We start from the raw sequence: 12,583 nt of genomic DNA, 5'->3' as shown, positions 1-12,583 counted from the left end.
AACAAAGTTCTTAACTTCCTTTATACCATTTGAGTTCTTAAGATTTTGCAAAGGGAAGTTGGTTAATTTATTTATTACGATAATTAATATTTGTATTAAGGGATATTGCTTATTTCGTTGTAATTTTGTTATACGTAATAACTTTTTTTTTATGAAGTTATTCTGCAGAGTAAAATTCTATGCATTTTTTAAATTTAACGTTTGGTGTTCCCTTCAGCCATTTTTCCGGTACATTTAAAAGCCAGACGAAGGCTGGCAGCGAAGCTGCTAGTTACATATAAAATAGTTATTATTTTCATAATCTTTTATGTATCATTAGGTTTTCTGCCATCTAGTTAGATTTCATGCCAATGTGTACATTTGGCACACCTTTAACAGAAAAGAACCCAGTATTTTATGCCATCTTGCAGAGAAGAGAGTTTTATGAATAACATTAAGTATTTATATCAGTTTTATATCACAAAGGCAGGTTTCTGACATTAAAAACATAAAATCATAAGATAATTATTAAAAAACTTACAGTTTAAATAATTAGGATTGGCAAGACACTGTATGAATTCCAACTCGATCTGAAATCTCAGACACTGTTGCTCTTCAGTTTCTGTAATAAAATACACATTACATACAATTAACATAACATTATATACAATTAAAATAACACAGTGAAACTTTGATTCACCACTTTAATTCATCCCTGAAGGCTGTTCATCAACCAAAATGTTCGTACACAAAAACAGTTTTCTCCATAGGAATTAATATAAATTGCATTATATTAATATATAAATTGCATTCCTGGACCACAGATGATCATCGATTTAAATTTTATATGGTTCAAACACACTTCCGCATGTTAAAATTAAGTACATTTTATGACCATCAATAAAAAAATTAAGGACCTATCAAGCAAACAGGAACTGAATTGACTAAAGCAATTACCTACATGTGAACTTCACTTTTGTAATTTGTAAGAATAAAATAAATCTGTTTATTCAACATTTTTTAAATCTGGCATTAAAAATGTTAAATTACTACTTAATAAGAACAATTTCATACTAAGTATGCCTTAAAAATTGCATTTGCTGTAAAATTAAAAAAATAATAATAATAATAGATAAATTGAAACTTGAGTAATTGGCGTGCTCAAAAACATAAGTGCACCGTCTGCAATGTTGTCAGGTTTTTTTAATTCATATATTCAAGTATTGTCAGGTTTTTTTATTCATATATTTGTTCCCTAATTCCTTAAAAACAGTGACAATGTAAAAACCCATTTAAAAGTCGGTTTTATTTACCCAATGCAGTATGAAATCTAATCTCTATCTGGGACGTAGGACCAAAAGGGTTAAAAATATAATCTAATATTTAACTTAATTATAAAACAAATTTTAAAAAAATTAACTTCAAATTTTTTCAAGTAATTAGCATTATATTATAAAAGTCCTTGAAACATTTTTTATTTTACATTTATAACAGTCCCACATATATTAAAGAAGATTAGTGGCTTTTTATTTAAATTGTACTAACAGATAGCTTTATACTGATTCTTTCATGCATCATTTTGTCACATACTCACTCGGTCCAGAGGTCAGACAAAAATATAGAAAGACCGAAATGAAAACACATTCCTTCGACTAAATAGGTAGGAAAACCACTGGCATTCAAAACAGCTTTCAATCTTATGAGAATGTATAAAAAGAGGTCTTGTATGCTTTGTACGGGAAACTTGTACCATTCTTCACATAAAACTTTGGCAAGTTCAGTTGATGGTGGTGGTGGATAGCGCTTATGCAAATTTCTCTCCAACACAGCACACAAAGGCTCAATAATATTGATATCTGGTGACTGTGGTAGAATGTGTTTTAGCAGTGATAAGACTCTGCTGCGATTTTCTTAAAAAAATATTTATTAGTTCAGAGATAAGCAGTCTTTTATTTGAATGCTATCACACGCGGAGAGGGATTTTCTTTCTGGCAGGAAAACTCAAAGGGAGGAAATGACAGTATAATTTTGAACATAAAATAACTGGCCAGATAAAATAAATTAATGCCTTACAGGGTTTAGCTTAGTTAACACATTATTATGTTAAATCCTTCCTGCACTTCTGCTGTTTCATCTATTCCACTACTCTACCAGAATGTTATAGAAATGAGAATTATAGTATAGGAATGAGAATCTTAAGTTTCATCAGTCTACTGTGAAGAAACTCTTTTACTATGGTATGCCTCTAATGCTGTTACCACCAATTCAGTCTTTCTGTCCGAAAAATTAAATTAGTAGTCGCCGAATACCACAGGCAGGTTGTTATGCTTTAAATACTTTGAATCATTGTAGCAAGAAAGTTGAATTCCGCAAGAAGAGGGGATTTATTTTGTGAATTGTTTTAGATCTAAAACTTCTAATTAAATTTCAAATAAATTTTTAGTTGTTTAATGTTGTTGCATTTACTAAGAGTTTTGGTTCTGAAAGGTAGAGACTGGACGGCAGTCTACGAAGTTAGGCTAGTGCTTAGATTACGCTAAATTCATTTTAATCATATAAAGCCATCTTACTGACGTTAGAGATCAAATCAGAAATGTCATCTGATAATCCTTAGCCGCCTATACCTAAAAACCTTCTTTTCTCACTTAAGTCTCTGATTAAATAAGATGCAGCCGTTCAGCATTGAAACGTTTCTCCCATCAATCTTTACTACTTTCTGAAACATATAAGGGAGGGGAAGAAAGTAAGAAAACCGGCATCTATGTTCGCTGACAGTTACGATTACGTGATTTGTATTTCTTAACGGATCGAGCGGACGTAATCTGGAGATAGAGAGATGATATGTTTAGCAATTTTATCTCCAAGCACGATGTCTAATTCTGTTAGGGATCCTAAAGTGACGCGAGCACTTTTAATGACCTGCTATCGGAGAAAAGATTCAAAATTCTCTCGGATACATATCGAAACAAATTGAAATTCTCGTTATCGAAAAACAAAGGTCAGGATTTGTTCATTCGTGCCAAAATTTAATACTCTGTTTGCAGGATATGTTCTGTTATTAATAAAAATGGAAAATCAATTTCGATCAAACTAGTGTGAGAAAGTTGATAACAATGCCACGAATGAGAAAGGATTCTAAATTTGAGTGATGCTAAAGAAAGAGAAATTGATCTATAATAGTGCGTTTTCATTTTAGAGCAATTCTGATGTCTCTCTATAGCTGAATATATCATTTCTCTTTAACTTTTGCGTAATTATTTCCTTGAGATAATTTTAGGCGAATATTTAAAAAATAAATACCTAATGTTTCTACAACTGTTATCAGTTCTGTGTTTTAAAGGCATATAAGCAGCAACAAAATGTGGATTTTGTATTTATTTTTTTCGCAAATCAGACACTCGAATTTTTTCTCTCTCCTTGGATATTCGTATCGCTTAATGAAACTTAAAATTGTAAACTAACGTCAATTTGAAGACCCAAACTTTGATATTGCATGACCACCTCATTTGAAGTTCATGATGTTACATAATTAGCTAGGTCATTTTGATTATTCTAGAGGTGGTTATACACTTGTTTATTAAGAAACATACAATTTAGTTGCATTAATTTGATTTGATCTCATTTTTCAAATAGGTAAGGTTTGTAACAAAATCAGCCCGAATTCTTTAGGTTTTTCTTTTTATTATAGTCTTTTTCACAGAATTAAACATAAATATTTTTTTAAAAAATTTAATCTGGTTTAAAATGTATTAGCTTATGCAACACTTAATAGAATAAAACCATAAAAACAAAACTTATAGAAAGTGAAATATGCATTTTTCAAAATAACTTTAAATAAATAGTAAATTATTAGGTCATTTCACAAAATATTTATATAATTCTCAGCGATCATATCTACTACACGGAATGGAATGAGAGGGAAGGGACACTCTCAAAAAGATTTTGCTCTAGGCCCTCTTATTTTGCAAATCGAGCCAAGGATGTGACATTTATCACTCGAGAATATGAGTTTCGGTAATTAAGTGGATATTTTGGGGTACTATTAGATTGTAATTAGTAAAACTTTATCATAATATTCGTTTATTGTCAATGACAGCAAATTCAGACAGTATTAGCTGACTGTGATGCAAAATTATCAAGATGACGAAGCGATTAACGATACAAATGCGTAGTTCGAAAGGCGAGTATAACACTTGACGATTCTTGTTCGAATGCTATTTTTGTTTCCACGAGTTTGCATCAGTCTAATTTTGATTTTGATTTAGTATACAAAAATACATGAGCTGAAGCAAGGTCCAAAACGATCATTAACCTGAACCTGTTTCCACAGTTAAAATTTCCGTTACATGGTAATCCTTTGATTCTATCAATGCAATAAAAGAAAGATCGTATAAGTGCTGAAGGAATTTTACGAATATGAATTTTAAAACAGGTTTAAAGGATTTGAGAAAACGGCATTATAGTCAGAGGGGGTTACTTTTAAGAGGATAAAATAAATATTGACTAAAAAATAAAATTTTTGTGGAATCTTATGGGATCATTCCCGATTCTTTTTGATCACACTAGTACAAGAATAATACCTGTCGATAAATCTCAAGGAGCTAATTCTGGATGGATCTCACCCAAGCAACATGGCAAGAAAATGGATTCAATTATTGGAACCTGGAATATTAGAACTCTTTACAGGAGTGGAACATTGAGAAATCTTGCTGATGTTTTTGATGAGTATATAAAACTGAAGCCACAAACCCAGTAAAACAACTCACGTTTACTAAACCTACGAGAGCTAGAAAGTGAGGAAGGCCATAAATTAGATGGCTTGATGTTGTTGAGGATGACATTAATACCATACATATGGGAGACTGGAGGAATATTGCCATGAATAGGTCCAGATGGCATAGACTGATTGAGGCGGGCTTGGCCAGCAGTAGGCTACAGTGCCTCAGGAGAAGAACAAAAAGTATAACATTAATAATCGTTAATTATTTAAGCTAATGGCTTCGTTGACCGCTGACCATGGTGGACAGATACTCAGGCCTTTCATGCCCAGGAATTTTACTTATAAAGTTGATTGTGCTTTAAGGCCATTTGCGGTAATATAAAAAAAAAGTGCTGTTGCGCTACCGGAATTGACATCTGGCAAAACCAAACCAATGAACACAGAGGCCCCACTTAGGATGTTGTACTCGATTTCACCGACAATTTTTTAAATTTGGGAAATTGCTGTCGAGCTGGCTGCTAATGGCAATGCAGTCATCCATCTAAAATGAAATCTATTATGAAAATCTTAGTTCGGATGATTCAACAGTTCGGAGTTCCAAAACTTCATTTACATATAAAAGGAAAAAAAGAGAGAGAGAGGAAGAAACGAAACGAAAAAGGGGGCAGAGGCCGTTTGTAGTAAATGGCCACACCAAAAATAAACCCTCTAGTTAAAAGAAATAATAGTTAAACTAGACAGCGTGTGAACCTAGTCATTAAAGGGTGATTATGGCGGTCGTGCCCACCATCTGCAAAAACGAGAATAATCGTCTGACACTTCTCTAAATGGTTTTTTCCACAAACTGATATCGAATGTTTCTTCATCTAATGAAGCGACTCCATGGAATCTCAGCCCTAATAAGCGGTTCTAAGGGCGTTGTTTGCCTAATAGGAGGAATCCACAAGATAAATAATGAAATTAGATGGTATCTTTTATACTTCTTTCTCACTTGGTGTTCCTTTTCGATCAATAAGGATCACAAGGCCACTGGGATAAAAACAACCCCCCGAGATATCATTTAGTTGATTTTCAACTGCAGTGATGAAAAATGGCAATAAGCATCCTCACTTTGAGCATCATGTGTTCGGATCGTATAAAAATTTCGATTTGCAGTGATTGATTAAAATTTCATTCAGATTAAAACCTTGATATTTATGATTATGAATAATAAAAATTTTGATTAAATTATGAGTAAAATTATTAATTCAATTACAAAATCTGTTAAAGATTGCACTTAAAAATTACAATTAAATTATTAATTGTGATCAAAATGAATTCCGGTACATTTTTATACGGACTGTTGCAATTTAATAATAATAATACCACATTTTATTTTAAAAAAAAAACCCTTTAATTCGTAGATTCGACACTCTGTAGAACCATCACTTCATAGGATCAAAACTGCCTAGCAATGATACAGCGTTTAACTGACCCAGCGCAGTATCGACACCTGCATAGCAACGATAACATATAACTGATGCAGCAAAGTGTCGACACCTGCATAAGAGTGATACTGCGTAGCAACGCTACAATGTATAACTGACCCAGCTCAGTGTCAACACCTGCATAAGACAGCGTTAGTAACTTGTATATGTTCGACAGTGTAAAAAAGAAAATTTTATACTGATAATATTATGAGCAAGAAGACTAATGCATATTTGACTCATACCCAGAACCAATAAACATGCGTCACCGGCATATAAACAGTAGAGGCAAAGCACCGACACTGCATCATAAAATCGACCAGTGGCATATTATCGACTCTCTAAGAGATCGTAGAATCAACCGGAATCAACGCAACATATAATCGACACAGGCATAGCGCAGGTAAGGTTTAGAAATAGCAACAGCCTATAATAAGGAGAGTAAGAATTCGATGAAATTATTATCTTTTTAGACTACTTTTATGGGATCTACTCAGGAATAGTAAGCTAGAATTCTAAGCCGCATTCCCGTTCAAATTCCCAGTAAATCTAGCTCCTCAGAACAAAATTTCATTATCAGTATTAGTTTACATCCTGCCAGTGAATGATTTATAAAGCTGCGTTGTACATTCTTCATTCAAAAATCGTTGTACTCGAATCACTGTACTGCACGGCGACAACACCTTCTCACCTATCAATACGCATGCAGCTTGCTTTTATTTTTAAAAAGAAATGCAAAAAATTCTATACCAACTTTCCACATTTTCAAAATCATGGCAAATCATTTATGAATCAAATAAAGAATTATATTTTTGTTACATTATTTCTACAAATTTTTGATAAAAAGGTATGAAGCTGTAGAGTCATTAAGTTTTTTTTTTTTTTTTTTTTTTTTTTTTTTTTGGAAAGGAGAGATGACAAATGAGCAATGCCCTCGCTGGGATTCGAGCCTCGGACCTCTTGAGTATATGCGTTGGGCGTGCTGACCACTGCGCCACGAAGGTATGCTGGGAAGGGAGGAGAAATACCTTATACCTTTAGCCTTTCATCACGTTTGGCTGATCCAGAATTTTTAATTCCATCTAAAATAGATCTGCTTTTAGGAGCAGAACTATTTTATGACATTTTTATTAATGGACAATTTAAATCTTCTACGAAATCACTCGTTTTTAGAAATTCTGTGTTTGGTTATATAGCTACTAGTTCTTTGAAAACATCCCTTGAAAATTGTCAGAATAATTGTGGACTTCTCGGTAATGTTGATAATATTGATAGATTGGTAGAAAAATTTTGGTTAGTGGAAAATATTGGTGAAGAAAAGCCAATGCTTAGCCAAGAAGAATTCTATGAACAACATTTCAAAGACACTTACAGACGAAATGAAAATGGCAGATTTATCGTAAAAATACCTATGAAAGACGAACAATTAGGAAATTCAAAGCACTTAGCCAACATTAGACTCAATCAATTAGTTAGTTAAACGTCTTAGCAAAAACACTACATTGCAACGTTTATATCAAGATTTCATAACAGAATATGAAAATTTGGACCATATGGAAAGGGTCGATGATAATTCAAAACCGGAACTTGAATATTATCTCCCCCATCATGGAGTATATAGACCAGAGAAGTCAAGTACAAAATTAAGAGTTGTGTTTAATGCTAGTGCTCCAAACTCAAATGGCTTAAGTTTGAATGATTTACTTTTAGCGGGAGCAGTCCAAGAAGATGATTTTGATATTCTTGCGAGATTTAGAAAACATCCAAGTTGCAGTTATTGTGGATATACAAAAAATGTACCGGCAAATTTTAGTTGATGAATCCCAAAGAGACTTACTTTGAATCTTATGAAAGAGAAAGCTAAGCGACTCACCTGTGACATATAGACTCAAAACGGTGATTTAGGTACTAAAAGTGCTCCATTTTTAACCATTAGATGCATAAAGCAAGTTGCATATGACGAAATGCATAAATATCCTGAAGCTGTCAAACCTGTCTTGTCATACTGTTATGTTGATGATGTCATCTCTGGTTCATCAAACTTAGCAAGGGAATTGAAAAATCAGCTTATACAGCTTTTTCATAGTTGTGGAATGACTTTGCAAAAATGGAACTCTAATTCTCCTGAATTGTTGGCTAGCCCTTCTACAAGCTCTGAGCTTTCATTCTTCTCCAAAAGTGATAATGTGGTTAAAGCTTTAGGCATTACATGGAATTCTCAGAAGGATGAATTCAGCTTTAAAGTCTCAATCAAGGAGAAATCATCATGTACCAAAAGAGACATTTTATCGACAATTGCCAGACTTTATGATCCTTTAGGACTGATTGGTCCGGTAATCACCAAAGCCAAGATATTTTTACAGAAATTATGGGTTCAAAAACTAAGTTGGGACGAACCACTTTTTGCAACTATTGCTCACGAATGTCAACAAATAGTTTCAAATTTAAAGACTGTTGAAAACATAAAAATTAATCGTTGCATCCTCTCCCAACCTCCAAGCAAGATTTCACTCATTGGATATGCAGATGCTTTAGAAGCCGCTTATGGTGCAGTTGTCTAGTTGATTTGTGTCGATGAAAATCACGGCTCGTCATCTCATCTACCAGCCAGCAATTCTCGCGTGGCTCCATTGAAAACTTTATCTATTCCAAGATTGGAACTTTGTGCATGCTTGTTATTGGCTCATCTGATTTTGAAAGTTAGCAACTCATTGAAGATGCATTTAGATGATATTCTGTGCACTGATTCAATGATAGCACTGCCATGGTTGAAGACTTCTCATGTTTTGAAGACCTTTGTTGCAAATAAAGTCTCCAAAATCCAAAGACTAGTAGAGCCGCGACACTGGAAGCACATATCATCAGCAAATAATCTGGCAGATCTGATTTCTCGTGGTGCTTATCCTCATGAACTTGTGACATCTTCCTTGTGGTGGAATGGTCCTGAACAGAAAGAACTTAGTCATTCATGCTTTCTTATTTGAACTTGACAAGACTGTCATAGATTCTCCTGCTTATCAGGATGAACTTAAAAAACCTTTAGACGTTAATTAAAACTGCAATTTAAACTAGTTTTGGAATACCTTTTTTGAATTAACAAATAATTATGTTAAACTAATTAGAATTTTAAGTCTTATTTTCAGGTTTCTGTCCAATCTGAAAGGTCCAGTGAAGGGCGCCTCATTTGGACAAGAGTTTTCAAACGGTACCACAAATTTTCGATAGGATTGAGGTCAGGACTGTTTCCTGGCCATGACAACAATTTAATGCTCTTTATACGAAACCACTCTTTCGATATTTTGGCCGTGTGGCAAGGAGCAGAATCCTGCTGAAAAATAAATGAAGCATTGTTGGGAAAGAGATCTCTTATGGAAGGTAGAAGTTTTGGTTCTAGAATAGTGTCAATGTATTTTCTGGCATTCAGTGTCCCATCGATGACATGAAGGCGACCAATACCATCTGCTGACATGCATGACCAAATCATAGCACTAACTGGGTTCTTCACAGTTGCTTGAATGCAGTCAGGATGTAGCTCTTCTCCTATTCTACGTCTTACACATTTTTGACCATCACTACCGAATAACAATATCTTAGTTTCATCACTCCATATAACTTGTGACCATTGATCATATGTCCAATTAATGTGTTCCCTTGCCCACTGTAGTCTTTTCTTCGATGCTGAAAATTAAGATAAGGCTTTTTTCGTGGAATTCTACCTCTCAGTCCAACATCTGCTAAGCTTCTCCTGATTGTTCTTGAACTGACAGAAACACCTGCATCATTCAGATAACTTCTGATAACCGCTGATGATATTTTTCTATCTTGGAGACATAGTCTTTTTATTCTTCTGTCATCAATAGATGTGGTGCACTTTTTTCGGCCCTTCTTTGTTTTTTATTGAATTTGTCTCCAGATATCGTAAACAAAACTTTCAGACTCCAGATGTAGTCACTAAACCACCCACCCGTCTTGCAATTTCAGCATAAGAAAGACCACTTTCTCGTAACAGAATAATATTACATCTCTTTCTAGGTGTCCAATCTACTCTTTTATTTGATGTCATTGCTTCTTGACTAAATATTAAAAATTTTTACAAAAATTCCTACTTGTAATTGCAGTGTATAAGAAACAGGTCTTCCTTCTACAGAACAAAGCAAAATACTGCATTGTTTCAAGCGTAATCATGATGTCAGCTTCTACTGGCAGTTACTAATACAGTCAAAAGTCGTTAATTCAGACACCCATAATCCAGAATTATCTATAATCCGGACCTCAAAGCTACAAACTTTCTGTGCATGTGTTAGATCATAATTATTAGATCATAATTGCTCTTTATTTCATAAATTACTGTTTCATATTTTGAATTTTATAATTTCTGCATGCCATCTTAGCAGATTAGCTAACCATTCCGAAATCTGTTTATCAATTTCACGCTGCTCTGCGGCCGGGGGGTATTCTTGACACAGCAGTTATAGGACTTGAACAGCGGAACTTTGTAACTGAACAAGAAATTATGTCTGTTTATAGAATTAAAGAGAAAGTATCACATAAAAAACGAAGCAACCTAAACAACAGAAATGTTTAATAAAGTAAACAAATAAATATTAAGCATTTTTTTGTAAATTTTGATACCCTTTAGATCATAATTGTTCTTTATTTCATAAATTACGGTTTCATATTTTTAATTTCTACATGCCGTCTTACCAGATTTAAACTGATGATCTATAATCCGGAAAAATCGATAATCCGGAATCGCCGAAGTCCCGATGAACCAGATTAACAACTTTTGACTGTATTTGATTGGTTATCAGAACAAGAACAGTGATTGGCCAGGAAAGCTAGACATTACAGACCACTTCATAACTGTGTTTTTTATTTATATTAAAGCACATATAATGTTATTCGTATTGCAAATAATTGAATTTTGTGTTTTGTATTGAATTCAGTAATAAATTCTCTTTAAAATGATATATACAAGTTTGCATTTTGCGAAACGTAACATTTTCTATAAGCATACAAAGTTCAAAAACATAAAAATTTCCAAAAGTGTCCACAATTTTGGTCACCACTGTAGAAATCAAAGGAAAGGTAGTTTACATAAAGTTTAAATAGCAATCTTTGTTTGCTTAGTTACAAAAGCAATTCATTTAGAAATAGTATTTGACTTAACATCTGAAGCCTTTATTGCATGCTTAAAACGATTTTTCTCGTGTAGAGGTAAAAGCTCATGTCTGTTTAGTGACAATGCAACTAATTTTGTAGGAGCTCACAAAGAGTTAAAAAAACTTGCTTCTTTAGTTACTGTCCCTGATGAAGTTTTGGGTAAGTATTTGGCATCTGAAAATATCTCTTGGAAATTTATTCCTCCTCGTGCCCCCAATTTTGGTGGAATTTGGGAGACCGAAATCAAATCTTTCAGATTTAATCTTGAACTATTTCCGATGCTAAACTAACTTATGAAGAATTTTTTAACCGTAATTGATCAAATTGAAGGAATACTAAATTTGAGACCTCTTTCTCCTTTATCATCTGAATCTTCAGATTACGAACCCTTGAAACCAAATCACTTTTTAATAGGTAGACCCATAAACTCAATTGTAGAACCTCAAATTTTAGATCTGGCAGAAAGCAGATTGTCAAGGTGGCAAAAATTAACTAAAATGATACAGATTATATGGAAACAGTGGATAACTGACTATCTTAATCACTTGCAACAATGAAAGAAATGGTATTTTTCAAAGGACAATATAAAGAAAAATACAATAGTTATTATTAAAGATAATCAGTTACCTCCATTTAAATGGTTATTAGGAAGAATTGATCAGACAATTCCTGGTAAAGATGGTAAGATACGAGTAGTAGTCATTAACACAAAGTTTGGTCCAATTAAAAGGCCAATATCAAAAATTTATTTATTGCCTATTGGGGGTAACTTCAAGGATTAAGTTTCATTGTTAATAAAATATACATTGTTCTTTACTCATATTTTGGTAATTTTGATGAAAAATGTCAATATTTTTTACTCTTTGAAATGTTGATATACTTAGCATAATTATTGGAAAAATTTGTAAATGCTCAGACTTTATCGAATTTTCTGAATTGTTTATTTCATTCTGTAAATGATTTATTAACTTTAAGTCTTTTGTTAATGCTTAAGAAAATAAATAGCTGAATTTAGCATTTGATGTTGAATTGTATGCTTAGATTTAGTTTGCATATCATAGATATTGCAACGTGGGGCGGTATGTTGCCTCTTACACGGCAATAAAAATTATGTACAGCGCATTGTTTCTGCGCAATTTCAGTTAGTTAAAATTCGAACTCCTAGCGTAGCATACATGTTTTGATCCCGTATGGTCGGGAATTTATCATTTTTGATTTAGATTTTCAGTTTTATTACAGTCCACAAAATAAATTG

At 33.2% G+C, this 12,583-nt stretch overlaps 1 protein-coding gene across 2 annotated transcripts in view; it reads right to left on the bottom strand.

The window, feature by feature from the left end:
• MED31 (mediator complex subunit 31) overlaps positions 1-12,583 on the bottom strand; it is a 56,672-nt gene that overhangs the window by 13,851 nt on the left and 30,238 nt on the right. For both annotated transcript variants that reach the window (XM_085811211.1, XM_085811210.1), the window contains exon 2: positions 521-601. In XM_085811211.1, coding sequence (XP_085667337.1) covers positions 521-601 — 81 coding nt within the window. The remainder of the gene's footprint in view (positions 1-520; positions 602-12,583) is intronic.

Source organism: Stegodyphus dumicola, chromosome 2 (assembly GCF_044657685.1).
Source record: "Stegodyphus dumicola isolate Sdum_Otavi_A_Nest chromosome 2, ASM4465768v1".
In the NCBI taxonomy this organism is placed as follows: domain Eukaryota; kingdom Metazoa; phylum Arthropoda; class Arachnida; order Araneae; family Eresidae; genus Stegodyphus; species Stegodyphus dumicola.
Note: the sequence above shows the minus strand (reverse complement) of the source record. Positions and strands in the feature narration are given on the sequence as shown.